Consider the following 27,500-nt stretch of genomic DNA (forward strand, 5'->3'; position numbering starts at 1 on the left):
TTTTAAATTGGGGACAGACAGTTGTTGTTGTGACTAGATGCTGAAGTGGCTAGGTCTGGCTGTTGAGTGGTAAATGCCTGTTGTCTGAAATAGCCCCCTTCATCTCTCTGGGTGGGAACACAGTAAAGATTAGGTTTGCTTCTGACCTCCCCCTCTGAAGAATGGGTATGACTAAGTGGATGTATAGATGTAGGAACTTAATTTGAGCCAGTTTGCTACTGCAGGAAATTTGATCCTGCAGCGACAGGACATTTGAAATATTATGTGGATTATTAATGGACATTTTTTGTAGGGGTTGATACATCTATTTTTGTTAGGGCAAATCAAGTCTGACATTTTAATGTGAAAATTAGAAACTTTTGAAGCCTTTTCATCCTTGAATATACTACAAGTTGTAGGAAAATTCAGAAAGAAAATAGTGATCAAATTCAGATCCTACATCTGTTGGGGCGAAGAGAGTCCTCACTTAGCCATGTAGCCTCCTACACCTCTGTATGAATTAATTAAAGGATACTCCTTACCAGTCTATGGGCCATACTGTTGACCATACTGTTGACCATACTGTTGACCATACTGTTGACCATACTGTTGACCATACTATTGACCATACTGTTGACCATACTATTGACCATACTATTGACCATACTGTTGACCATACTGTTGACCATTCTGTTGACCATACTATTGACCATTCTGTTGACCATACTATTGACCATACTGTTGACCATACTATTGACCATACTATTGACCATACTATTGACCATTCTGTTAACCATTCTGTTGACCATTCTGTTGACCATACTATTGACCATACTATTGACCATTTATATAGGTTGTTATCAATAAAACATAAATTGATTTATAAAGCCCTTTTAAGGTGCAGAGCATTTGATTTGGCTGCTTGGGGGCAAGGAGACCCGCAGCTCCACTAAAACTATTTGGTTGTAATATCATCACCTCTTGAAGAGCCTAGTCAGAACTACACATTTCAGATTATTCCATGAAAAACAGTTGCACACATTGAGCTCTATCATCAGAGATCTAGACCTACAGCAAGGAATTGCATGCTTTTCATGATCAGTAAACCTCAATGGATCACCTCAATTCAGATACATCAGGGTAGCCTCATATCTCTCCATATTGGCCACCATTAATTGGATATTTGAGTGATATAAAAGAAAGTGAACTACACCTGACAGGTATGAGTAGTTTAGGTTATTTCCCATCCTTTGTGGGGTCTGCCTGTCATGCAGCAGAAGGGCACATTTGCGAATATATCATTACTGTCGGCTGATAATGTTTGTTTAAAAAAAATATATATATTTTTTTACCCCGTTTTCTACCCAATTTCGTGGTATCCAATTGTTTAGTAGCTACTATCTTGTCTCATCGCTACAACTCCCGTACGGGCTTGGGAGAGACGAAGGTTGAAAGTCATGCGTCCTCCGATACACAACCCAACCAAGCCGCACTGCTTCTTAACACAGCGCGCATCCAACCCGGAAGCCAGCCGCACCAATGTGTCGGAGGAAACACTGTGCACCTGGCAACCTTGGTTAGTGCGCACTGCGCCTGGCCCGCCACGGGAGTCGCTGGTGCGCGATGAGACAAGGATATCCCTACCGGCCAAACCTTCCCTAACCCGGAGAGAAATAGTGCTATAATTCATATAATAACTACAACCTAAAACTCCTTACCTGGGAATATTGAAGACTCATGTTAAAAGGAACCACCAGCTTTCATATGTTCTCATGTTCTGAGCAAGGAACTGAAACGTTAGCTTTCTTACATGTGACATATTGCACTTTTACTTTCTTCTCCAACACTTTGTTTTTGCATTATTTAAACCAAATTGAACATGTTTCATTATTTATTTGAGGCTAAATTGATTTATTGATGTATTATATTAAGTTAAAATAAGTGTTCATTCAGTATTGTTGTAATTGTCATTATTACAAATAAATAAATTGGCCGATTTAATCGGTATCTGCTTTTTTTGGTCCTCCAATAATCGGTATCGGTATCGAAAAATCATAATTGGTCGACCTCTAATAAATAAATAAATATATATCTAATGCGTAGGTGTATCCAATCTTTTGATTGGTACGCTATACAGTGGGGCAAAAAAAGTATTTAGTCAGCCACCAATTGTGCAAGTTCTCCCACTTAAAAAGATGAGAGAGGCCTGTATTTTTCATCATAGGTACACTTCAACTATGACAGACAAAATGAGAAAAAATATCCAGAAAATCACATTTTAGGTTTTTTTAATGAATTTATTTGCAAATTATGGTGGAAAATAAGTATTTGGTCAATAACAAAAATGTATCTCAATACTTTATTATATATCCTTTGTTGGCAATTACAGAGGTCAAACGTTTTCTGTAAGTCTTCACAAGGTTTTCACACACTGTTGCTGGTTTTTTGGCCCATTCCTCCATGCAGATCTCCTCTAGAGCAGTGATGTTTTGGGGCTGTTGCTGGGCAACACGGACTTTCAACTCCCTCCAAAGATTTTCTATGGGGTTGAGATGTGGAGACTGGCTAGGCCACTCCAGGACCTTGAAATGCTTCTTATGAAGCCACTCCTTCATTGCCCGGGCGGTGTGTTTGGGATCATTGTCATGCTGAAAGACCCAAACACGTTAAAAATTTAAAAATTATACAATGTGATTTTCTGGATTTTTGTTTTAGATTCCGTCTCTCACAGTTGAAGTGTACCTATGATCAAAATTACAGACCTCTACATGCTTTGTAAGTAGGAAAACCTGCAAAATCGGCAGTGTATCAAATACTTGTTCTCCCCACTGTATACTTCACAAGTGACAGGCTAATATTGACAGACTATTCTCCATTTAATCTTGTTTTTACACTAAATAATATATGCTTGACATTTATTTTGATTTAGAATGGACCATTATCATGCACCGGTCTTGAAACGGGGGCAGGGAAAAATACATGTATCTATGCACTTAAATAGCAAATGAGGGACACTTTTCCCCATGGTTTATTTTCATGCCAGCCAGGTAGGCTACACTTCGGTTGTAAAGAGAAGCAATGTGCTTAGTATTAGGAAAGTTGAGAAATAAATATAGTAAGTAGAGGTCGACCGATTATGATTTTGCAACGCCGATGCCGATTATTGGAGGACCAAAAAAAGCTGATACCGATTAAACGGCCAATTTGTGTGTGTGTGTGTGTAATAATGACAATCACAACAATACTGAATGAACAATGAAAACTTTAATTTTAACTTAATATAATACATAAATAAAAATCTATTTAGTCTCAAATAAATAATGAAACATGTTCAATTTGGTTTAAATAATGCAAAAACACAGTGTTGGAGAAGAAAGTAAAAGTGCAATATTGCAGCCACAGGTCCTTTTGATGCTGCACTCACGTAACAGGTGTTCAGCCTGCCACACAGTCTCCTCGTGGATTACAATGTAATGGACCATAATCAGCATTCAAAAAGGCCAATTACTGATTCTTATGAAAACTTGAAATCGTCCCTGATTAATCGGCTAACCTCTAATAGTATGCCTATAGAAAGCTGAAGGGATCCTCTTTTTTTTAATAGAGGCCATCACTCTGTTTTCTCCTGCAATTGCATAGCCTATAGAAATGTTGCGCAACCTGAGCTCATGGGCTCTCATGAAGTGTTTGATTTAGATTTTTGAATACATTTGCATTGATGTCAGAGTGATTAGAGGGACAATAGAGTGCTGAGTACCAGGCAGTTAGCAAGTTTGGTAGGCTACTAATGACCATCAGCAGCATCAGAGCTTGGAGAAGCCTAATTACCTTGACTAAACGGTCACGTGGAATTTGACTGCGTTCATGACTCGTGACTGCCGGTGTGGTGGTCATACGGTCACTGCAACAGACCTAAACATACACACTTACCTGAACGCATGCATGCACAAACTCTGCTCTAAGTTAGGGCTCCGTGGACAGTTTTCTCAGCGTTGTCTCCTGAAAGGACAAAAACAAGCCTAATGACAGGTTTCCACTAACAACCACTGACACGGTCACCGCAACAGACCTAAACACACACAGGCACACACACACACTCAAACTCACACATGCACAAACACACACACACACAGGCCAGGAACACCGTACTTGCCCCATACGCGCCCTTTCAACCCAACTGCCCCTCTGACTCAAAAACACTCACAGGACCCCCTGACTCATCATGTGAGAGAAGAGCAGAAAGTTGTGTAGTCTCTGAGGGCAGACTGCAGTACAGTATGTTGACTTTGTTGAAGAGTAAATCCCATTTAAATCAACAGGATTAAGGCACGTACACACCTCACAGAGACTGTCTAAGTGGCCCAGGGCTTGGGCCTGTCCTACACACCTCACAGAGACTGTCTAAGTGGCCCAGGGCTTGGGCCTGTCCTACACACCTCACAGAGACCAAGTGGCCCAGGGCTTGGGCCTGTCCTACACACCTCACAGAGACTGTCTAAGTGGCCCAGGGCTTGGGCCTGTCCTACACACCTCACAGAGACTGTGTAAGTGGCCCAGGGCTTGGGCCTGTCCTACACACCTCACAGAGACTGTGTAAGTGGCCCAGGGCTTGGGCTTGTCCTACACACCTCACAGAGACTAAGTGCCCAGGGCTTGGGCCTGTCCTACACACCTCACAGAGACTGTCTAAGTGGCCCAGGGCTTGGGCCTGTCCTACACACCTCACAGAGACTGTCTAAGTGGCCCACATTCCATCAAGAGACACAGTCCTAGAGGAGCTGACTGTAGTGTCAGTTATTGTGTGACCAAACTAACCTGTTCCTCTCTCCATCTACAGACACAGTCCCAGAGGAGCTGTCAGTTATGTAGCCTACACCCCAAAAAGGGTTCTTCAAAGGATTCTCCTATGGGGACAGCCAAGGAACCCTTTTAGGTTTTAGATAGCACCTTTTTTGTAGCTATCCTCACACTAAACCCTCCTCTCCCTCCCTAGATGTGCTCCCAGAGGAGCTGGGCTCTTACTATGTTCATCGTATCCCCAAACTAACCCGTCCCTTCCTCTCTCCCTCCAAAGATGCGGTCCCTGAGGAGCTTTCTGACCCCTTCTATAGGGACCAGTACAGCCAGGAGCACCTGAAGCCACCCGTGGCGTCCCTACTGCTGTCTGCAGAGCTCTACTGCCGGGCGGGGAGCCTCATCCTCCGCAGCGATGCCGTCAAACCCCTGCTGGGACACAACACCGTCATTCAGGCCCTGGCACAGAAGGGACTGTACGTCACTGACCAGGACCGACTGGTCACAGAGAGGGACCTGACCAGCACTCCTATACGCATGGTGAGGATGGAGAGCTGTCTGTCATGCACACACACCTTCTCTTTCTTTCAGCCCCCTTTAATCTCTATTCCTTCTCTCTCTCTTTCACTCACACACTCATCCTCAATCTCTTTGTGTGTGTGCTCTAAGGTAAGGTTTGATGATAAGTTGGTTGTTTGAATCAGCTGGGTATTGCTTAGTGTTGTACCGGACCGTAGTTGATCTGTGATCCGTACGGATCACCCCCCACGGTTCGGCACGCATGTGAACCGCAGATCAATTGCAAAGTTTAACCATCACAGTGTGAAATACAGTTCTACTGCCGCGGTTACTTTTTAAAGTAATAATTCTCTAAATCTCGATGCAGAGTTGCAGTGAAAAGATAAAGACAAGACAGATGCTGTGTTTTACTCTGAAGCCTGAAGGTTGATGTGATGATTTTTTAAAAAGCAGTTGTGTGTTCTGCTCACGTGAACGGGGCCTGTTGAATCCAACGAATCAGTCCTGGATGCTCGCGTTGCAAAAAGCAAAGAAGAAAAATAGAGCTGAAGAACTGGAAAAGCCTCCCGCTTCATTGAAGTCTCATGTATGGGAGCATTTTGGCTTCCCTGTCAAATATGATGTCAGAAGCAGCATGGTGGACAACACCACTACGGTGTGTGGGCATTGTGTCACAAGAAAGCCATAAGATCATGATGGAAATACATGGAGCGTCATCAACCTGGTGTGTCAGTGACGGGAGCCAACTCAGCCAGACAACTTCTCACCGCGACATTTAAGCCCTTTTCTGCAGAATCAGACCGGACTAAAGCCATCACCAAATGTATTGGGATGTTTATCGCTGCAGGCATGAGGCCATACTCTGTTGTGGAAAACAAAGGGTTTAAGAATATGGTGAAAGTGCTCGAGTCATGCTATGAAATCCCCTGGCTCACCCACTTCAGTATGGAGATCGTGGCAGGTCTTCATGAACAGGAACATATCAAAATTGTTGATTAATTATCCAAGGCATCCTCTGTTGCCCTCACCACAGACGGGTGGACCTCCAGGGTAACAGAAAGCTACGTGACTGACTGTTCACTACACCACAGAGGAGTGGACCTCCAGGGTAACAGAAAGCTACGTGACTGACTGTTCACTACACCACAGAGGAGTGGACCTCCAGGGTAACAGAAAGCTAAGTGACTGACTGTTCACTACACCACAGAGGAGTGGACCTCCAGGGTAACAGAAAGCTACGTGACTGACTGTTCACTACACCACAGAGGAGTGGACCTCCAGGGTAACAGAAAGCTAAGTGACTGACTGTTCACTACACCACAGACGGGTGGACCTCCAGGGTAACAGAAAGCTACGTGACTGATCACTACACCACAGAGTAGTAGACCTACACCACAGAGTAGTAGACCTCCAGGTAACAGGGAAACGTGACTGTGACTGTTCACTAACTACGTGACTGACTGCTCACTACACCACAGAGGAGTGGACCTCCAGGGTAACGGAAAGCTACGTGACTGTTCACTACACCACAGAGGAGTGGACCTCCAGGGTAACAGAAAGCTACGTGACTGATCACTACACCACAGAGTAGTAGACCTCCAGGGTAACGGAAAGCTACGTGACTGACTGCTCACTACACCACAGAGGAGTAGACCTCCAGGGTAACAGAAAGCTACGTGACTGTTCACTACACCACAGAGGAGTGGACCTCCAGGGTAACAGAAAGCTACGTGACTGTGACTGATCACTACACCACAGAGGAGTGGACCTCCAGGGTAACAGAAAGCTACATGACTGTGACTGTTCACTACACCACAGAGGAGTGGACCTCCAGGGTAACAGAAAGCTACATGACTGTGACTGTTCACTACACCACAGAGGAGTGGACCTCCAGGGTAACAGAAAGCTACGTGACTGTGACTGTTCACTACACCACAGAGGAGTGGACCTCCAGGGTAACAGAAAGCTACGTGACTGTTCACTACACCACAGAGGGAGTGGACCTCACCAGGGTAACAGGGTAACAGAAAGCTACATGACTGTGACTGTTCACTACACCACAGAGGACTGGACCTCCAGGGTAACAGAAAGCTACGTGACTGTTCACTACACCACAGAGGAGTGGACCTCCAGGGTAACAGAAAGCTACGTGACTGTTCACTACACCACAGAGGAGTGGACCTCCAGGGTAACAGAAAGCTACGTGACTGTGACTGCTCACTACACCACAGAGGAGTGGACCTCCAGGGTAACAGAAAGCTACGTGACTGTTCACTACACCACAGAGGAGTGGACCTCCAGGGTAACAGAAAGCTACGTGACTGTTCACTACACCACAGAGAGTAGTACACCTCCAGGGTAACAGAAAGCTACGTGACTGTGACTGCTCACTACACCACAGAGGAGTGGACCTCCAGGGTAACAGAAAGCTACGTGACTGTTCACTACACCACAGAGGAGTGGACCTCCAGGGTAACAGAAAGCTACGTGACTGTTCACTACACCACAGAGGAGTGACCTCCAGGGTAACAGAAAGCTACGTGACTGTTCACTACACCACAGAGGAGTGGACCTCCAGGGTAACAGACGTGAAGCTACGTGACTGTGACTGTTCACTGTTCACACCACAGAGGAGTGGACCTCCAGGGTAACAGAAAGCTACGTGACTGACTGACTGTCCAGGGTAACAGAAAGCTGACTGTGACTGTTCACTACACCACAGAGGAGTGGACCTCCAGGGTAACAGAAACATGACTGTGACTGTTCACTACACCACAGAGGAGTGGTGACTGTTCACTACACCACAGAGGAGTGGACCTCCAGGGTAACAGAAAGCTACATGACTGTGACTGTTCACTACACCACAGAGGACTGGACCTCCAGGGTAACAGAAAGCTACATGACTGTGACTGTTCACTACACCACAGAGGAGTGGACCTCCAGGGTAACAGAAAGCTACATGACTGTGACTGATCACTACACCACAGAGGAGTGGACCTCCAGGGTAACAGAAAGCTACGTGACTGTTCACTACACCACAGAGGAGTGGACCTCCAGGGTAACAGAAAGCTACGTGACTGTGACTGTTCACTACACCACAGAGGAGTGGACCTCCAGGGTAACAGAAAGCTACGACTGTTCACTGTGACTGTTCACTACACCACAGAGGAGTGGACCTCCAGGGTAACAGAAAGCTACGTGACTGTGACTGTTCACTACACCACAGAGGAGTGGACCTCCAGGGTAACAGAAAGCTACGTGACTGTGACTGTTCACTACACCACAGAGGAGTGGACCTCCAGGGTAACAGAAAGCTACGTGACTGTGACTGTTCACTACACCACAGAGGAGTGGACCTCCAGGGTAACAGAAAGCTACGTGACTGTGACTGTTCACTACACCACATCCAGGGTAACAGAAAGCTACGTGACTGTGACTGAGTGGACCTCCAGGGTAACAGAAAGCTACGTGACTGTGACTGTTCACTACACCACAGAGGAGTGGACCTCCAGGGTAACAGAAAGCTACGTGACTGTGACTGTTCACTACACCACAGAGGAGTGGACCTCCAGGGTAACAGAAAGCTACGTGACTGTGACTGCTCACTACACCACAGAGGAGTGGGAGATGTGAAGTCCGGTGCTACAGACACACCCCCTCTATGAGAGTCACACAGACACAAATCTGGCACAGGTACTGCTAGGAGCAGTAGCAGGGTTGAAGCTAGAGGCCCAATGGCAATATCCCAATCACCACAGATAATGCCAAGAACCAAGTAAATGCATTGATAGAAGCTGGACTGGGGCCACAGATAGCTTGCATTGCACATGTGATCAATTTAGCATCTCTAAGGGGAATCTCAGGTAACCAGATGGACCGCCTCCTTGGGAGGATCAGGAAGGTGGTTTCCTTTTTCCACCGAAGCACAACAAACAGCCACTCATGTGCTTAAGACCAAGCAAGAAATGCTCCAGCTACCGACCCACTAGTTCATACACCATGTCACAACAAGATGGAACTCCACTTATGACATGTTGGAGAGCCATCTTGAGCAGCAGGCAGCTGTACACTCTGCACTGACAGACAAGACCCTGGAAAAACATAAAGACGTCGTCACCTTGTCTGATGATGACGTGAAAGTGGCAGAGGAGGTCTTCCAGGTGCTCAAACCCCTGAAAATGGTTACAACCCTACTGACCACTGAATCTGTACCTTCTGTGTCCATGATCCTACCTCTGAAAACAAGGATTCTACAATCCATGGCCCTAAGTGAGGAAGACGAGCACCTTCACTAGAGAGGTCAAGGCTGCCATTAGAGAGGACCTGAAGCCCAGACTGCCTTCATAGATCTACTGCACTGGATCCAAGGTTCAAGTCCCTGTCTCACCTAGACCCTCACCTAGACCCTCACCTAGACCCTGCCCTACACCGGAGGACATACAGTGATCTCACCACTGAGACTGTGGCCACTGAAGAGGTAAAATAAAGAGTGAATTACTTACATAATAAATATAGTGCAGTCTAATCTAATCTTAGTCTATGCTATTGCTATTAGAATCAGCCATTTTTTATTTGGAATAATGGCTTTTATTAAATGTTATTGCCACGATTATAGTTCTATGAAATATGAAAATAGATCATTTGTTAGTTTAATAGATCATGATATTTTTTTCTGCAGGGTCAAGCCACAGAGCCGACAGGAGCAGACTCAGAGGCATCTCCTCCACAAAATCATTTTGCCATGAAGGAGCTTTTCGGGGAGACCTTTTTGAGCAAGGACACAGGCAAGACGTTTGCCAACACCATCGAAGAGGAGGTGGCATCCTACAAGGCAGCAGGCGGCATTCCACTGGATGGTGTTCCACTGGATGGTGATCCACTGGATGGTGTTCCACTGGATGGTGATCCACTGGATGGTGTTCCACTGGATGGTGTTCCACTGGATGGTGTTCCACTGGATGGTGATCCACTGGATGGTGTTCCACTGGATGGTGATCCACTGGATGGTGATCCACTGGATGGTGTTCCACTGGATGGTGTTCCACTGGATGGTGTTCCACTGGATGGTGTTCCACTGGATGGTGATCCACTGGATGGTGATCCACTGGATGGTGTTCCACTGGATGGTGATCCACTGGATGGTGATCCACTGGATGGTGTTCCACTGGATGGTGTTCCACTGGATGGTGATCCACTGGATGGTGTTCCACTGGCATGGTGATCCACTGGATGGTGTTCCACTGGCATGGTGATCCACTGGATGGTGATCCACTGGCATGGTGATCCACTGGCATGGCGATCCACTGGGATGGTGATCCACTGGCATGGTGATCCACTGGATGGTGATCCACTGGCATGGTGATCCACTGGATGGTGATCCACTGGCATGGCGTTCCACTGGATGGTGATCCACTGGCATGGCGATCCACTGGCATGGTGATCCACTGGATGGTGATCCACTGGGATGGTGATCCACTGGCATGGTGATCCACTGGCATGGTGATCCACTGATGGTGATCCACTGGGATGGTGATCCACTGGCATGGTGATCCACTGGCATGGTGATCCACTGGATGGTGATCCACTGGCATGGTGATCCACTGGCATGGTGATCCACTGGCATGGTGATCCACTGGCGTGGTGGAAAAGCACCGAGAGGTCTGCCCTCTCCCCAGACAATGTAGACATCCTCATCTTTTTGATAAGTTCAGGTCTGCTTTGCTTTCTTTATTTTGTTTGATGATGTGGACACAGGCTATTTTTTAATTCACTATTGTTCAAAGGAAGAAGGTATCATACCTCATATTAATTTAACAATTGAGTATTGAATATTTTATGTCCAGATGTTATTTAAAGATGTAAAAGTTCCATGCTGTAAGTGTTCTTTAACTAATAAATGGAAAGCAAAGTTATATTCGTCTCCCTTTTTTTTGCTCATCCGAATAATGATCCGATCCGCGACTCTAAACGTGATCTGATCCGTGACTCAAAACGTGATCCGATCCGCGACCCAAAACGTGATCCGATCCGTGACTCAAAACGTGATCCGATCCGCGACTCAAAACGTGATCCGATCCGCGACTCAAAACGTGATCCGATCCGCGACTCAAAACGTGATCCGATCCGCGACTCAAAAACGTGATCCGATCCGCGACTCAAAACGTGATCCGATCCGCGACTCAAAACGTGATCCGATCCGTGACTCAAAACGTGATCCGATCCGTGAGTTTTGTGATCCATTGCGCCACTAGTAGTGCTAGGTCGAAAACCCAGACCCTTTGGGGTCCCCAGGACTGAGTTGGGGAAACCCTGCTCTAAGGTAGTGCTCTGTGGACCGTTTTCTTAGCGTTGTCTCCTGAAAGGACAAAAACAAGCCTAATGACAGGTTTCCGCAGGCAGGCAGGCAGGCAGGCAGACAGGCAGGCAGGCAGGCAGGCAGGCAGGCAGGCAGACAGACAGACAGACAGACAGACAGACAGACAGACAGACAGACAGACAGACAGACAGACAGACAGACAGAACTGTTATGTCACACAGTACAAGGTAAAAATGCCTTTCTTAGGAAAAGGCAAATAAAGCAGAATATAGTTTTTCTGTGTGTAATGGAAGGGAATGGAACGGAGAGTCATGACCATGGGCTACTCCTCACTATAACATATACAGCAGGAAGCTTCCAGTTATTTAGTCTGCCCCAATTAGTAAAACCTCAAGCCTTTGGTCTCGAACTGAGGTTTTAAGCAGTCCTTTTAAATCTACAATCCTTTTCAGTTGATCTTCTATTGAAGAATGTATAGTAGCTTGATATGAGGGTATTTCATGAGCTTTTAAAACAGTTAGACTTGATATCATTACAGAGATATTTATTCTAATCTGATAATGTGTGTTTGAGTTTAAATCCAGCCACAATCTCATGAATAGTTAGACTGTATATACAGTGCCTTCAGAAAGTATTCAAACCCCTTCACTTTTTACACATTTTGTTACATTACAGTCTTATTCTTAAATTGATAAAATTGAAAAATGTCCTCATCAATCTACAAACAATACCCCATAACGACAAACAGAAATATCTTATTTACATAAGTATTCAGACTCTTTGCTATGAGACTCTAAATTGAGCTCAGGTGCATCCTGTTTCCTTTGATCATCCTTGATGTTTCAACAACTTGATTGGAGTCCACCTGTGGTCAATTCAATGTATTGGACATGATTTGGAAAGGCACACACCTGTCTATATAAGGTTCCACAGTTGACAGTGCAAGTCAGAGCAAACACCATGAGTCATGAGTCAAAAAGTCATGAGGTAGAAGGAATTGTCTGTAGAGCTCTGAGACAGGATTGTGTCAATGCACAGATCTGGGGAAAGGTACCAAAACATTTTTAGAGTTCCTCTGTGGAGATGGGAGAACCTTCCAGAAGGACAACCTTCTCTGCAGCACTCCACCAATCAGGCCTTTATGGTAGAGTGGCCAGACAGAAGCCACTCCTCAGTAAAAGACATACGACAGCCCGCTTGGAGTTTGCCAAAAGGCACCTAAAGACTCTCAGATCATGAGAAACAAGATCCTCTGGTCTGATGATTGAACTTATTGGCCTGAATGCCAAGGATGACATCTGGAGGAATCCAGGTACTGCTCATCACCTGGCCAATACCATCCCTACAGTGAAGCATGGTGGTGGTGGCAGAATCCTACTGTGGGGATGTTTTTCAGCGGAAGGGACTGGGACACTAGTTAGGACATACAGTGACTAGTTACAGAGAGATCATTGATCAAAAACTGCTCCAGAGCTCTCAGGACCTCAGACTGGGGTGAAGGTACACCTTCTGACAGGACAACAACCCTAAGCACACAGCCGAGACAACGCAGGAGTGGCTACGAGACAAGTCTATGAATGTCCTTGAATGGCCCAGCCAAAACCCGGACTTGAACCCGCTCGATCGAACAGGTCTCTGGAGAGACCTGAAAATAGCTGTGCAGCAACGCTCGTCATCCAACCTGACGTTTTGAGAGGATCTGCAGAGAAGAATGGGAGAAACTCCCCAAATACAGGTGTGTCAAGCTTGTGGTCTCATACCCAAGAAGACCCGAGGCTGTAATCACTGCCAAAGGTGCTTCAACAAAGTACTGAGTAAAGGGTCTGAATACTTATGTAAATGTGATATTTCAGTTTTTTGTTTTGCAAACATTTCTAAAAACCTGTTTTTGCTTTATTATTATGAGTATTCTGTGTGGATTGATGAGTAAAAATGTGTATTTAATACATTTTAGAATAAGGCTGTAACGTAACAAAATGTGAAAAAAGTGTAGGATACTTTTAGAATGCACTGTAACTGCCGACAAAATGGCAGGCTGCATTGCAGTTCTCTCTCTCTCTCTCTCTCTCTCTCTCTCTCTCATCCTCCCACCCTCCAATGCCCACATTCTAACCAGTGTGTTTATAATAAGACCAAACCATTTTTCTCTTGTGAATATTTAATGGCTGCTCGACACAGAGACCACAATTCATCTGCCCCATCTGCTGTGGCATACAGAGAATCTCTTTCCTTCCCTCCATTTCTCCTCATCAGTTATTTCTGTCTTTCTCTATCCCCTCTCTCTCCTCACTCCCTCTCTTTCATCTCTCTATCTCCCCCTCTGTCTCGCTCTCCTGTCTCACCCTCCCTCTTTCTGTCTGTCTCCCCCTTTCTCTCCTCTCTCCCCCTCTTTAATCTCTCTCTCTCCCGTCTCTTGCTCTCTCCCTCTCTTTCCTCTCTCTCCCGTCTCTTGCTCTCTCCCTCTCTTTCCTCTCTCTCTCCCTCTCTTGCTCTCTCCCCCTCTTCCATCTCTCTCTCTCCCTCTCTTTCCTCTCTTTCCTCTCTCCCTCTCTTTCCTCTCTCTCTCCCTCTCTTGCTCTCTCCCTCTTTCCTCTCTCTCTCTCCCTCTCTTACTCTCTCTCTCTTTCTTCTCCCCCTCTCTCTCTCTCTCCCTCTCTTTGCTCTCTCTCCCTCTCTTGCTCTCTCCCCTCTTCCATCTCTCTCTCTCCCTCTCTTTCCTCTCTCTCTCCCGTCTCTTTCCTCTCTCTCTCCCGTCTCTTGCTCTCTCCCTCTCTTTCCTCTCTCTCTCCCTCTCTTGCTCTCTCCCCTCTTCCATCTCTCTCTCTCCCTCTCTTTCCTCTCTCTCTCCCGTCTCTTTCTCTCTCTCTCCCGTCTCTTGCTCTCTCCCTCTCTTTCCTCTCTCTTCCCTCTCTTGCTCTCTCCCTCTCTTTCCTCTTTCTCTCCCTCTCTTGCTCTCTCCCTCTCTTTCATCTCTCTCTCTCCCTCTCTTGCTCTCTCCCTCTCTCTCTCTCTCTCCCTCTCTTGCTCTCTCCCTCTTTCTTTCTCTCCCTCTCTTGCTCTCTCCCCTCTTTCTCTCTCTCTCTCCGTCTCTTGCTCTCTCCCTCTCTTTCCTCTCTCTCTCCCTCTCTTGCTCTCTCCCTCTCTTTCCTCTCTCTCTCCCTCTCTTGCTCTCTCCCTCTCTTTCATCTCTCTCTCTCCCTCTCTTGCTCTCTCCCTCTCTTTCCTCTCTCTCTCCTGTCTCTTGCTCTCTCCCCCTCTCTTTCCTCTCTCTCTCTTGCTCTCCCCCTCTCTTTCCTCTCTCTCCCTCTCTTGCTCTCTCCCCCCTTCCATCTCTCTCTCCCGTCTCTTGCTCTCTCTCCCTCTTGCTCTCTCTCTCCCGTCTCTTGCTCTCTCCCTCTCTTTCATCTCTCTCTCTCTCTGTCTCTTGCTCTCTCCCCCCCTCCATCTCTCTCTCTCTCCTGTCTCTTGCTCTCTCTCCCTCTCTTTCATCTCTCTCTCTCCCGTCTCTTGCTCTCTCTCCCTCTCTTTCATCTCTCTCTCTCCATCTCTTGCTCTCTCCCCCTTCCATCTCTCTCTCTCCCGTCTCTTGCTCTCTCCCTCTCTTTCCTCTCTCTCCCTCTCTTTCCTCTCTCTCTCTCCGTCTCTTGCTCTCTCCCCCCTTCCATCTCTCTCTCCCGTCACTTGCTCTCTCCCTCTCTTTCCTCTCTCTCTCCCTCTCTTTCCCCTCTCTCTCTCCCTCTCTTCCTCTCTTGCTCTCTCTCCCTCTCTTCCATCTCTCTCTCTCCCTCTCTTCCTCTCTCTCTCCCTCTCTTGCTCTCTCCCCCTCTCTCATCTCTCTCTCTCCCGTCTCTTGCTCTCTCTCCCTCTCTTTCATCTCTCTCTCCCTCTCTTCCCCTCTCTCTCTCCCTCTCTTCCATCTCTCTCTCCCTCTCTTCCTCTCTCTCTCCCTCTCTTGCTCTCTCCCCCTCTCTCTAAAACATCTATAGAGGATAAAATAAAGTCTCTAGTTCAGTATGTTGAAGATTGATCAATGGAAGTTGTTTTTCACAGGTGTGATGACGGGATGGGTTGGAGACGGGGGGACGGGACTTTGACGCAGTATCCACTGTGTGTGTGTGTGTGTGTGTGTGTGTGTGTGTGTGTGTGTGTGTGTGTGTGTGTGTGTGTGTGTGTGTGTGTGTGTGTGTGTGTGTGTGTGTGTGTGTGTGTGTGTGTGTGTGTGTATAATGAGCGTGCAGGGTCCAATGTTAACTTTTTCTCACTGGCTCAAAACAAAATTTCTACTGGTGTAGGTTTCAAATGCATTGGGGTCGCACAGGGCCAACAGGTTAGCATGCTTTTCTCTTAATAGGCTACATTTGGTTATTATGATGTGTGTTAAAAAGCTGTTTAATAGAATATAAGTGTACTCTATTCTCGAGAATTGTATTAATTGCATACATTTTGGTTTCTAAAGTACAGTGGATGTCATTTCGAGAATATAAATGTACATCTAAAAATAAGACGCTGCCTCTTTAAGACCAATGCTCCTAAAGAGAGATCGTCATGGCTGTATGCTGGCTACAAGATCAATGTTCCTAAAGAGAGATCGTCATGGCTGTATGCTGGCTACAAGATCAATGTTCCTAAAGAGAGATCGTCATGGCTTTATGCTGGTTACAAGACCAATGTTCCTAAAGAGAGATCGTCATGGCTGTATGCTGGCTACAAGACCAATGTTCCTAAAGAGAGATCGTCATGGCTGTATGCTGGCTACAAGACCAATGTTCCTAAAGAGAGATCGTCATGGCTGTATGCTGGCTACAAGACCAATGTTCCTGAAGAGAGATCGTCATGGCTTTATGCTGGTTACAAGACCAATGTTCCTGAAGAGAGATCGTCATGGCTGTATGCTGGCTACAAGACCAATGTTCCTGAAGAGAGATCGTCATGGCTGTATGCTGGCTACAAGACCAATGTTCCTAAAGAGAGATCGTCATGGCTGTATGCTGGCTACAAGACCAATGTTCCTGAAGAGAGATCGTCATGGCTGTATGCTGGTTACAAGACCAATGTTCCTGAAGAGAGATCGCCATGGCTGTATGCTGGCTACAAGACCAATGTTCCTAAAGAGAGATCGTCATGGCTGTATGCTGGTTACAAGACCAATGTTCCTGAAGAGAGATCGCCATGGCTGTATGCTGGCTACAAGACCAATGTTCCTAAAGAGAGATGTCATGGCTGTATGCTGGCTACAAGACCAATGTTCCTAAAGAGAGATCGTCAAGGCTGTATGCTGGCAAGAAGACCAATGCTCCTAAAGAGAGATCGTCATGGCTGTATGCTGTTTACAAGACCAATGTTCCTGAAGAGAGATCGTCATGGCTGTATGCTGGCTACAAGACCAATGTTCCTGAAGAGAGATCGTCATGGCTGTATGCTGGCAAGAAGACCAATGTTCCTAAAGAGAGATCGTCATGGCTGTATGCTGGCTACAAGACCAATGTTCCTGAAGAGAGAATCTTCATGGCTGTATGCTGGTTACAAGACCAATGTTCCTGAAGAGAGATCGTCATGGCTGTATGCTGGCTACAAGACCAATGTTCCTAAAGAGAGATTGTCATGGCTGTATGCTGGCTACAAGACCAATGTTCCTAAAGAGAGATCTTCATGGCTGTATGCTGGCTACAAGACCAATGTTCCTAAAGAGAGATCGTCATGGCTGTATGCTGGTTACAAGACCAATGTTCCTGAAGAGAGATCGTCATGGCTGTATGCTGGCTACAAGACCAATGTTCCTAAAGAGAGATCGTCATGGCTGTATGCTGGCTACAAGACCAATGTTCCTAAAGAGAGATCGTCATGGCTGTATGCTGGCTACAAGACCAATGTTCCTAAAGAGAGATCGTCATGGCTGTATGCTGGCTACAAGACCAATGTTCCTAAAGAGAGATCGTCATGGCTGTATGCTGGCTACAAGACCAATGTTCCTAAAGAGAGATCGTCATGGCTGTATGCTGGCTACAAGACCAATGTTCCTAAAGAGAGATCGTCATGGCTGTATGCTGGCTACAAGACCAATGTTCTAAAGAGAGATCGTCATGGCTGTATGCTGGCTACAAGACCAATGTTCCTAAAGAGAGATTGTCATGGCTGTATGCTGGCTACAAGACCAATGTTCCTAAAGAGAGATCGTCATGGCTGTATGCTGGCTACAAGACCAATGTTCCTAAAGAGAGATCGTCATGGCTGTATGCTGGCTACAAGACCAATGTTCCTAAAGAGAGATCGTCATGGCTGTATGCTGGCTACAAGACCAATGTTCCTAAAGAGAGATCGTCTTGGCTGTATGCTGGCTACAAGACCAATGTTCCTAAAGAGAGATCGTCATGGCTGTATGCTGGCTACAAGACCAATGTTCCTAAAGAGAGATCGTCTTGGCTGTATGCTGGCTACAAGACCAATGTTCCTAAAGAGAGATCGTCATGGCTGTATGCTGGCTACAAGACCAATGTTCCTAAAGAGAGATCGTCATGGCTGTATGCTGGCTACAAGACCAATGTTCCTAAAGAGAGATCGTCATGGCTGTATGCTGGCTACAAGACCAATGTTCCTAAAGAGAGATTGTCTTGGCTGTATGCTGGCTACAAGACCAATGTTCCTAAAGAGAGATAGTCATGGCTGTATGCTGGCTACAAGACCAATGTTCCTAAAGAGAGATCGTCATGGCTGTATGCTGGCTACAAGACCAATGTTCCTAAAGAGAGATCGTCATGGCTTTATGCTGGCTACAAGACCAATGTTCCTAAAGAGAGATCGTCATGGCTGTATGCTGGCTACAAGACTAATGTTCCTAAAGAGAGATCGTCAAGGCTGTATGCTGGCTACAAGACCAATGTTCCTAAAGAGAGATCGCCATGGCTGATACAAGACCAATGCTAGCTGTCTTTATTGATCTTTCTTTTAGCAGACTATCAACAGTAGCCAGCGTATTGCTAGCATGTTCTCTATTGACGGTTTCCTTTTGTAAATCACTTTCCCTAAAATAAATAAGCTCAGCAAGTAGATTGATGGTTGTTTTTGCTCAGGATGTGAATGTGTGCTGTGGGAACGTATCAACGTCTGTACTGCTCAGGTGCTGGTGAAGTTGGGACTCGTGGGGGCATAGTAATGCTTGAATGAACGGCCAATCCTATTGCTGAAATACTAATAGCATGACTTTGCTGTGTGTAGTCTTCTGTGTTGTTTTCCTATGGTAGACTGCGACGGAGCAAGTAAATGTTGAACTGGAATACAATAATGCGCGGAAAAGTTACTGGCCCGGTCGAGAACCACTGGGGAGACAGGTTTTTACTGGCCCCGGGCCAGCGGGCCGTCGTTAGTGTTGGTCGCTGGGGTGTAACAGGGAATTGACCTTAATTGGCGACAAAGCCTACAGCCAGTTAATTTACTAGCCTGTATATCCTCCCTGACACACACACACACACACACACACACACACACACACACACACACACACACACACACACACACACACACACACACACACACACACACACCTCTTTGTCCTTTAAACATGCACAATCTCTTCAGGATAGGCAGCTGCAGAGTGTAGCTCCCCACAGGAGTTGAGACAGTGTGTCTATGTACACTCAGCAGTCTGTGTAGTTTAGTTCAGAAACGTGGTTGTTGCTGTGTTGGGTTTATGATGACCTCATGGTTTTTCACACACCGCTACTTGGCCTGGGTCCAGGTCAGGAGGAGGGTTGAAGATGACAGCAGGAGGAGAGAGTGCAGTGGGGGAGCGGGGCAGGCCGACAAGGACTGTTTATAGAGAGGGGGGAAAGAGGAGAGGAAAGGGGGTGGTATCTTATGGTATCAGAGGAGGAGAGGAGGGAGAATATATCTGTAGGAAGAAGAGAAGAGGGGGAATATATCTGTAGGAAGAAGAGAAGAGGGGGAATATATCTGTAGGAAGAAGAGAAGAGGGGGAATATATCTGTAGGAAGAAGAGAAGAGAGGGAATATATCTGTAGGAAGAAGAGAAGAGAGGGAATATATCTGTAGGAAGAAGAGATCTGTAGGAAGAAGAGAAGAGGGAATATATCTGTAGGAAGAAGAGAAGAGGGGGAATATATCTGTAGGAAGAAGAGAAGAGGGGGAATATATCTGTAGGAAGAAGAGAAGAGAGGGAATATATCAATAGGAAGAAGAGAAGAGAGGGAATATATCTGTAGGAAGAAGAGATCTGTAGGAAGAAGAGAAGATGGGGAATATATCTATAGGGAGAAGAGAGGGAATATATCTGTAGGAAGAAGAGAAGAGGGAATATATCTGTAGGAAGAAGAGAAGAGGGGGAATATATCTGTAGGAAGAAGAGACGAGGGAATATATCTATAGGAAGAAGAGAGGAGGGAATATATCTGTAGGAAGAAGAGAAGAGAGGGAATATATCTGTAGGAAGAAGAGAAGAGAGGGAATATATCTATAGGAAGAAGAGAAGAGAGGGAATATATCTGTAGGAAGAATAGAAGAGGGAATATATCTGTAGATAGAAGAGAAGAGGGAATATATCTGTAGGAAGAAGAGAAGAGGGAATATATCTGTAGATAGAAGAGAAGAGGGAATATATCTTTAGGAAGAAGAGAAGAGGGAATATATCTGTAGGAAGAAGAGAAGAGGGAATATATCTATAGGAAGAAGAGAAGAGGGAATATATCTGTAGGAAGAAGAGAAGAGGGAATATATCTGTAGGAAGAAGAGAAGAGGGAATATATCTGTAGGAAGAAGAGAAGAGGGAATATATCTGTAGGAAGAAGAGAAGAGGGAATATATCTGTAGGAAGAAGAGAAGAGGGAATATATCTGTAGGAAGAAGAGAAGAGGGAATATATCTGTAGGAAGAAGAGAAGATGGAATATATCTGTAGGAAGAAGAGTGAATATATCTGTAGGAAGAAGAGAAGAGGGATTATATCTGTAGGAAGAAGAGAAGAGAGGGAATATATCTGTAGGAAGAAGAGGGAATATATCTGTAGGAAGAAGAGAAGAGAGGGAATATATCTGTCAGAAGAAGAGAAGAGGGAATATATCTGTAGATAGAAGAGAAGAGGGAATATATATGTAGGAAGAAGAGAAGATGGAATATATCTGTAGGAAGAAGAGAAGAGGGAATATATCTGTAGGAAGAAAAGAGAGGGAATATATCTATAGGAAGAAGAGAAGAGGGAATATATCTGTAGGAAGAAGAGAAGAGAGGGAATATATCTGTAGGAAGAAGAAAAGAGGGAATATATCTGTAGGAAGAAGAGAAGATGGAATATATCTGTAGGAAGAAAGGAGAGGGAATATATCTGTAGGAAGAAGAGAAGAGGGAATATATCTGTAGGAAGAAGAGAAGAGAGGGAATATATCTGTAGGAAGAAGAGGGAATATATCTGTAGGAAGAAGAGAAGAGAGGGAATATATCTGTCAGAAGAAGAGAAGAGGGAATATATCTGTAGAAGAAGAGAAGAGGGAATATATCTGTAGATAGAAGAGAAGAGGGAATATATAAGTAGGAAGAAGAGAAGATGGAATATATCTGTAGGAAGAAAAGAGAGGGAATATATCTATAGGAAGAAGAGAAGAGGGAATATATCTGTAGGAAGAAGAGAAGAGAGGGAATATATCTGTAGGAAGAAGAAAAGAGGGAATATATCTGTAGGAAGAAGAGAAGATGGAATATATCTGTAGGAAGAAAGGAGAGGGAATATATCTGTAGGAAGAAGAGAATAGGGAATATATCTGTAGATAGAGAAGAGGGAATATATCTGTAGGAAGAAGAGAAGAGGGAATATATCTGTAGGAAGAAGAGAAGAGGGAATATATCTGTAGGAAGAAGAGAAGAGGGAATATATCTGTAGGAAGAGAGGGAATATATCTGTAGGAAGAAGAGGGAATATATCTGTAGGAAGAAGAGAAGAGAGGGAATATATCTGTAGGAAGAAGAGGGAATATATCTGTAGGAAGAAGAGAAGAGAGGGAATGTATCTGTAGGAAGAAGAGAAGATGGAATATATCTGTAGGAAGAAGAGAAGAGGGAATATATCTGTAGGAAGAAGAGAAGAGGGAATATATCTGTAGGAAGAAGAGAAGAGAGGGAATATATCTGTAGGAAGAAGAGAAGAGAGGGAATATATCTGTAGGAAGAAGAGATCTGTAGGAAGAAGAGAAGAGGGAATATATCTAGATAGAAGAGAATAGGGAATATATCTGTAGGAAGAAGAGAAGAGAGGGAATATATCTGTAGGAAGAAGAGAAGAGATGGAATATATCTGTAGATAGAAGAGAAGAGGGAATATATCTGTAGGAAGAAGAGAAGAGGGAATATATCTGTAGATAGAAGAGAAGAGGGAATATATCTGTAGGAAGAAGAGAAGAGGGAATATATCTGTAGGAAGAAGAGAAGAGAGGGAATATATCTGTAGGAAGAAGAGAAGAGAGGGAATATATCTGTAGGAAGAAGAGATCTGTAGGAAGAAGAGAAGAGGGAATATATCTAGATAGAAGAGAATAGGGAATATATCTGTAGGAAGAAGAGAAGAGAGGGAATATATCTGTAGGAAGAAGAGAAGAGATGGAATATATCTGTAGGAAGAAGAGAAGAGATGGAATATATCTGTAGGAAGAAGAGAAGAGGGAATATATATGTAGGAAGAAGAGAAGAGGGAATATATCTGTAGATAGAAGAGAAGAGGGAATATATATGTAGGAAGAAGAGAAGATGGAATATATCTGTAGGAAGAAAAGAGAGGGAATATATCTATAGGAAGAAGAGAAGAGGGAATATATCTGTAGGAAGAAGAGAAGAGAGGGAATATTTGTAGGAAGAAGAGAAGAGAGGGAATATATCTGTAGGAAGAAGAGAAGAGGGGGAATATATCTGTAGGAAGAAGAGAAGAGGGGGAATATATCTGTAGGAAGAAAAGAGAGGGAATATATCTATAGGAAGAAGAGAAGAGGGAATATATCTGTAGGAAGAAGAAAAGAGAGGGAATATATCTATAGGAAGAAGAGAAGAGGGAATATATCTGTAGGAAGAAGAGAAGAGGGGGAATATATCTGTAGGAAGAAGAGAAGAGGGGGAATATATCTGTAGGAAGAAGAGAAGAGGGAATATATCTATAGGAAGAAGAGAAGAGAGGGAATATATCTGTAGGAAGAAGAGAAGAGGGAATATATCTTTAGGAAGAAGAGAAGATGGAATATATCTGTAGGAAGAAGAGAAGAGAGGGAATATATCTGTCGGAAGAAGAGAAGAGAGGGAATATATCTATAGGAAGAACAGAAGAGGGAATATATCTGTAGGAAGAAGAGAAGAGGGAATATATCTGTAGATAGAACAGAAGAGGGAATATATCTGTAGGAAGAAGAGAAGAGGGAATATATCTGTAGGAAGAAGAGGGAATATATCTGTAGGAAGAAGAGAAGAGGGAATATATCTGTGTAGGAAGAAGAGAAGAGAGAAGGATTATATCCATGCTCCAGAGAAGGAGAATGGGTATGTGGTATAGGAGGAGAGGAATGTGGTATAGAAGGAGAGGAAAGGAGGAATGGGTATGTGGTATAGGAGGAGGGGAAAGGAGGAATGGGTATGTGGTATAGGAGGAGAGGAAAGGGGGAATGGGTATGTGGTATAGGAGGAGAGGAAAGGGGGAATGGGTATGTGGTATAGGAGGAGAGGAAAGGGGGAATGGGTATGTGGTATAGGAGGAGAGGAAAGGGGGAATGGGTATGTGGTATAGGAGGAGAGGAAATGGGGAATGGGTATGTGGTATGTGGTATAGGAGGAGAGGAAAGGGGGAATGGGTATGTGGTATAGGAGGAGAGGAAAGGGGGAATGGGTATGTGGTATAGGGGGAGAGGAAAGGGGGAATGGGTATGTGGTATAGGAGGAGAGGAAAGGGGGAATGGGTATGTGGTATAGGAGGAGAGGAAAGGGGGAATGTGGTATGTGGTATAGGAGGAGAGGAAAGGAGAATGGGTCTGTGGTATAGGAGGAGAGGAATGTGGTATAGGAGGAGAGGAAAGGGGGAATGGGTATGTTTTACGTGGTATAGGAGGAGAGGAAAGGGGGAATGGGTATGTGGTATAGGAGGAGGGGAAAGGGGGAATGGGTATGTGGTATAGGAGGAGAGGAAAGGAGGAATGGGTATGTGGTATAGGAGGAGAGGAAAGGGGGAATGGGTCTGTGGTATAGGGGGAGAGGAAAGGAGAATGGGTCTGTGGTATAGGAGGAGAGGAATGTGGTATAGGAGGAGAGGAAAGGGGGAATGGGTATGTTTTACGTGGTATAGGAGGAGAGGAAAGGGGGAATGGGTATGTGGTATGTGGTATAGGAGGAGAGGAAAGGGGGAATGGGTATGTGGTATAGGGGGAGAGGAAAGGTGGAATGGGTATGTGGTATAGGAGGAGAGGAAAGGGGGAATGGGTATGTGGTATAGGAGGAGAGGAAAGGAGGAATGGGTATGTGGTATAGGAGGAGAGGAAAGGGGGAATGGGTATGTGGTATAGGAGGAGAGGAAAGGGGAATGGGTATGTGGTATAGGAGGAGAGGAAAGGGGAATGGGTATGTGGTATAGGAGGAGAGGAAAGGGGAATGGGTATGTGGTATAGGAGGAGAGGAAAGGAGGAATGGGTATGTGGTATGTGGTATAGGAGGAGAGGAAAGGAGAATGGGTATGTGGTATAGGAGGAGAGGAAAGGGGGAATGGGTATGTGGTATAGGAGGAGAGGAAAGGAGGAATGGGTATGTGGTATAGGAGGAGAGGAAAGGGGGAATGGGTATGTGGTATAGGAGGAGAGGAAAGGAGGAATGGGTATGTGGTATAGGAGGAGAGGAAAGGGGGAATGGGTATGTGGTATGTGATATAGGAGGAGAGGAAAGGGGGAATAGGTATGTGGTATAGGAGGAGAGGAAAGGGGGAATGGGTATGTGGTATAGGAGGAGAGGAAAGGAGAATGGGTATGTGGTAGGGGAGGAGGAAAGGGGAATGGGTATGTGGTATGTGTAGGAGGAGAGGAAAGGGAATGGGTATGTGGTATAGGGAGAGGAAAGGGGGAAATGTGGTATGTGGTATAGGAGGAGAGGAAAGGAGAATGGGTCTGTGGTATAGGAGGAGAGGAAAGGGAATGGGTATGTGGTAGGGAGGAGAGGAAAGGGGGAATGGGTATGTGGTATGTATAGGAGGAGAGGAAAGGGGAATGGGTATGTGGTATAGGGGGAGAGGAAAGGGAATGGGTATGTGGTATAGGAGGAGAGGAAAGGGGGAATGGGTATGTGGTATAGGAGGAGATGAATGTGGTATAGGAGGAGGGGGAATGGGTATGTGGTATAGGACGAGAGGAAAGGGGAATGGGTATGTGGTATAGGAGGAGAGGAATGTGGTATAGGAGGAGGGAATGGGTATGGTATAGGGTGAGAGGAAAGGGGGAATGGGTATGTGGTATAGGAGGAGAGGAATGTGGTATAGGAGGAGGGGGAATGGGTATGTGGTATAGGACGAGAGGAAAGGGGGAATGGGTATGTGGTATGTGATATAGGAGGAGAGGAAAGGAGGAATGGGTATGTGGTATGTGATATAGGAGGAGAGGAAAGGGGGAATGGGTATGTGGTATAGGAGGAGAGGAAAGGGGGAATGGGTATGTGGTATAGGAGGAGAGGAAAGGGGAATGGGTATGTGGTATAGGAGGAGAGGAAAGGGGGAATGGGTATGTGGTATAGGAGGAGAGGAATGTGGTATAGGAGGAGGGGGAATGGGTATGTGGTATAGGAGGAGAGGAAAGGGGGAATGGGTATGTGGTATAGGAGGAGAGGAAAGGAGGGAATGGGTATGTGGTATAGGGGGAGAGGAAAGGGGGAATGGGTATGTGGTATAGGAGGAGAGGAAAGGGGGAATGGGTATGTGGTATAGGAGGAGAGGAAAGGGGGAATGGGTATGTGGTATAGGAGGAGAGGAAAGGAGGAATGGGTATGTGGTATAGGAGGAGAGGAAAGGGGGAATGGGTATGTGGTATAGGAGGAGAGGAAAGGAGGAATGGGTATGTGGTATAGGAGGAGAGGAAAGGGGGAATGGGTATGTGGTATGTGATATAGGAGGAGAGGAAAGGGGGAATAGGTATGTGGTATAGGAAAGGGAATGGGTATGTGGTATAGGAGGAGAGGAAAGGAGAATGGGTATGTGGTAGGGGAGGAGAGGAAAGGGGGAATGGGTATGTGGTATGTGATATAGGAGGAGAGGAAAGGGGGAATGGGTATGTGGTATAGGGGGAGAGGAAAGGGGGAATGGGTATGTGGTATGTGGTATAGGAGGAGAGGAAAGGAGAATGTGTCTGTGGTATAGGAGGAGAGGAAAGGGGAATGGGTATGTGGTAGGGGAGGAAAGGAAAGGGGAATGGGTATGTGGGTATGATATAGGAGGAGAGGAAAGGGGGAATGGGTATGTGGTATAGGGGGAGAGGAAAAGGGAATGGGTATGTGGTATAGGAGGAGAGGAAAGGGGAATGGGTATGTGGTATAGGAGGGAGAATGTGGTATAGGAGGAGGGGGAATGGGTATGTGGTATAGGACGAGAGGAAAGAGGGAATGGGTATGTGGTATAGGAGGAGAGGAATGTGGTATAGGAGGAGGGGGAATGGGTATGTGGTATAGGGGGAGAGGAAAGGGGGAATGGGTATGTGGTATAGGAGGAGAGGAATGTGGTATAGGAGGAGGGGGAATGGGTATGTGGTATAGGACGAGAGGAAAGGGGGAATGGGTATGTGGTATGTGATATAGGAGGAGAGGAAAGGAGGAATGGGTATGTGGTATGTGATATAGGAGGAGAGGAAAGGGGGAATGGGTATGTGGTATAGGAGGAGAGGAAAGGGGGAATGGGTATGTGGTATAGGAGGAGAGGAAAGGGGGAATGGGTATGTGGTATAGGAGGACCCAGGTGAGAGGAAAGGGGGAATGGGTATGTGGTATAGGAGGAGAGGAATGTGGTATAGGAGGAGGGGGAATGGGTATGTGGTATAGGGGGAGAGGAAAGGGGGAATGGGTATGTGGTATAGGAGGAGAGGAAAGGGGGAATGGGTATGTGGTATAGGAGGAGAGGAATGTGGTATACGAGGAGGGGAATGGGTATGTGGTATAGGGGGGAGGAGAAGGGAATGGGTATGTGGTATAGGAGGAGAGGAAAGGGGAATGGGTATGTGGTATAGGAGGAGAGGAATGTGGTATAGGAGGAGGGAATGGGTATGTGGTATAAGGGGAAGGAAAGGGGAATGGGTATGTGGTATAGGGGAAGAGGGAATGGGTATGTGGTATAGGAGGAGAGGAAAGGAAAGGGGGAATGGGTATGTGGTATAGGGGAGAGGAAAGGGGGAATGGGTATGTGGTATAGGGGAAGCTGGGAATGGGTATGTGGTATAGGAGGAGACAGAGAAAGGAAAGGGGAATGGGTATGTGGTATAGGGGAGAGGAAGGGGGAATGGGTAGTGGTATCAGGCGGAGAGGAAAGGAAAGGGAATGGGTATGTGGTATAGGGGAGAGGAAGGGGGAATGGGTATGTGGTATAGGGAAGAGGGAATGGGTATGTGGTATAGGAGGAGAGGAAAGGCTGGGAATGGGTATGTGGTATAGGGGAGAGGAAAGGGGAATGGGTATGTGGTATAGGACAAGAGGAAAGGGGAATGGGTATGTGGTATAGGAGGAGAGGAAAGGGGAATGGGTATGTGGTATAGGGGAGAGGGAATGGGTATGTGGTATAGGAGGAGAGGAAAGTGGTATCCAGGAAAGGGGGAATGGGTATGTGGTATAGGGGAAGCTGGGAATGGGTATGTGGTATAGGAGAGAGGAAAGGAAAGGGGAATGGGTATGTGGTATAGGGGAGA

At 45.7% G+C, this 27,500-nt stretch overlaps 3 protein-coding genes across 54 annotated transcripts in view; 1 reads left to right on the plus strand and 2 right to left on the minus strand.

Annotated features, from left to right (window-relative positions):
* Positions 1-27,500, plus strand: part of LOC118376442 (calmodulin-regulated spectrin-associated protein 2-like) — a 135,044-nt gene that overhangs the window by 9,640 nt on the left and 97,904 nt on the right. For all 3 annotated transcript variants that reach the window (XM_052476334.1, XM_052476332.1, XM_052476333.1), the window contains exon 2: positions 5,054-5,313. In XM_052476334.1, coding sequence (XP_052332294.1) covers positions 5,054-5,313 — 260 coding nt within the window. The remainder of the gene's footprint in view (positions 1-5,053; positions 5,314-27,500) is intronic.
* Positions 5,660-9,121, minus strand: LOC127910972 (uncharacterized). Of its 50 annotated transcripts, none has more exons than XR_008077048.1 (9): positions 8,739-8,887; positions 8,469-8,648; positions 8,312-8,403; positions 7,726-7,783; positions 7,534-7,613; positions 7,366-7,473; positions 6,803-7,240; positions 6,510-6,651; positions 5,672-6,451 (listed from the first exon to the last, which is right to left on the minus strand). XR_008077048.1 is itself a non-coding variant. In XM_052476336.1 (7 exons), the coding sequence occupies exons 1-5, from the start codon at positions 9,119-9,121 to the stop codon at positions 6,907-6,909; spliced, it is 1,005 nt and encodes a 334-aa protein (XP_052332296.1). In that variant the 3' UTR covers positions 5,682-6,451; positions 6,510-6,651; positions 6,803-6,906. The 50 variants fall into 50 exon arrangements, 6 of the variants coding, with proteins under 6 accessions (XP_052332296.1, XP_052332297.1, XP_052332302.1 ...); XR_008077049.1 differs by having other exon boundaries at positions 5,673-6,451; positions 7,366-7,445; positions 7,556-7,587; positions 7,704-7,783; XR_008077046.1 differs by having other exon boundaries at positions 7,366-7,613.
* Positions 10,001-11,198, minus strand: LOC127910974 (uncharacterized). Its single transcript, XM_052476345.1, has 2 exons — positions 10,831-11,198; positions 10,001-10,799 (listed from the first exon to the last, which is right to left on the minus strand). Exons 1-2 carry the CDS (start codon positions 10,881-10,883, stop codon positions 10,001-10,003), a joined length of 852 nt encoding a protein of 283 aa, XP_052332305.1. The 5' UTR covers positions 10,884-11,198.

Source organism: Oncorhynchus keta, chromosome 23, assembly GCF_023373465.1.
Source record: "Oncorhynchus keta strain PuntledgeMale-10-30-2019 chromosome 23, Oket_V2, whole genome shotgun sequence".
Taxonomy (NCBI): domain Eukaryota; kingdom Metazoa; phylum Chordata; class Actinopteri; order Salmoniformes; family Salmonidae; genus Oncorhynchus; species Oncorhynchus keta.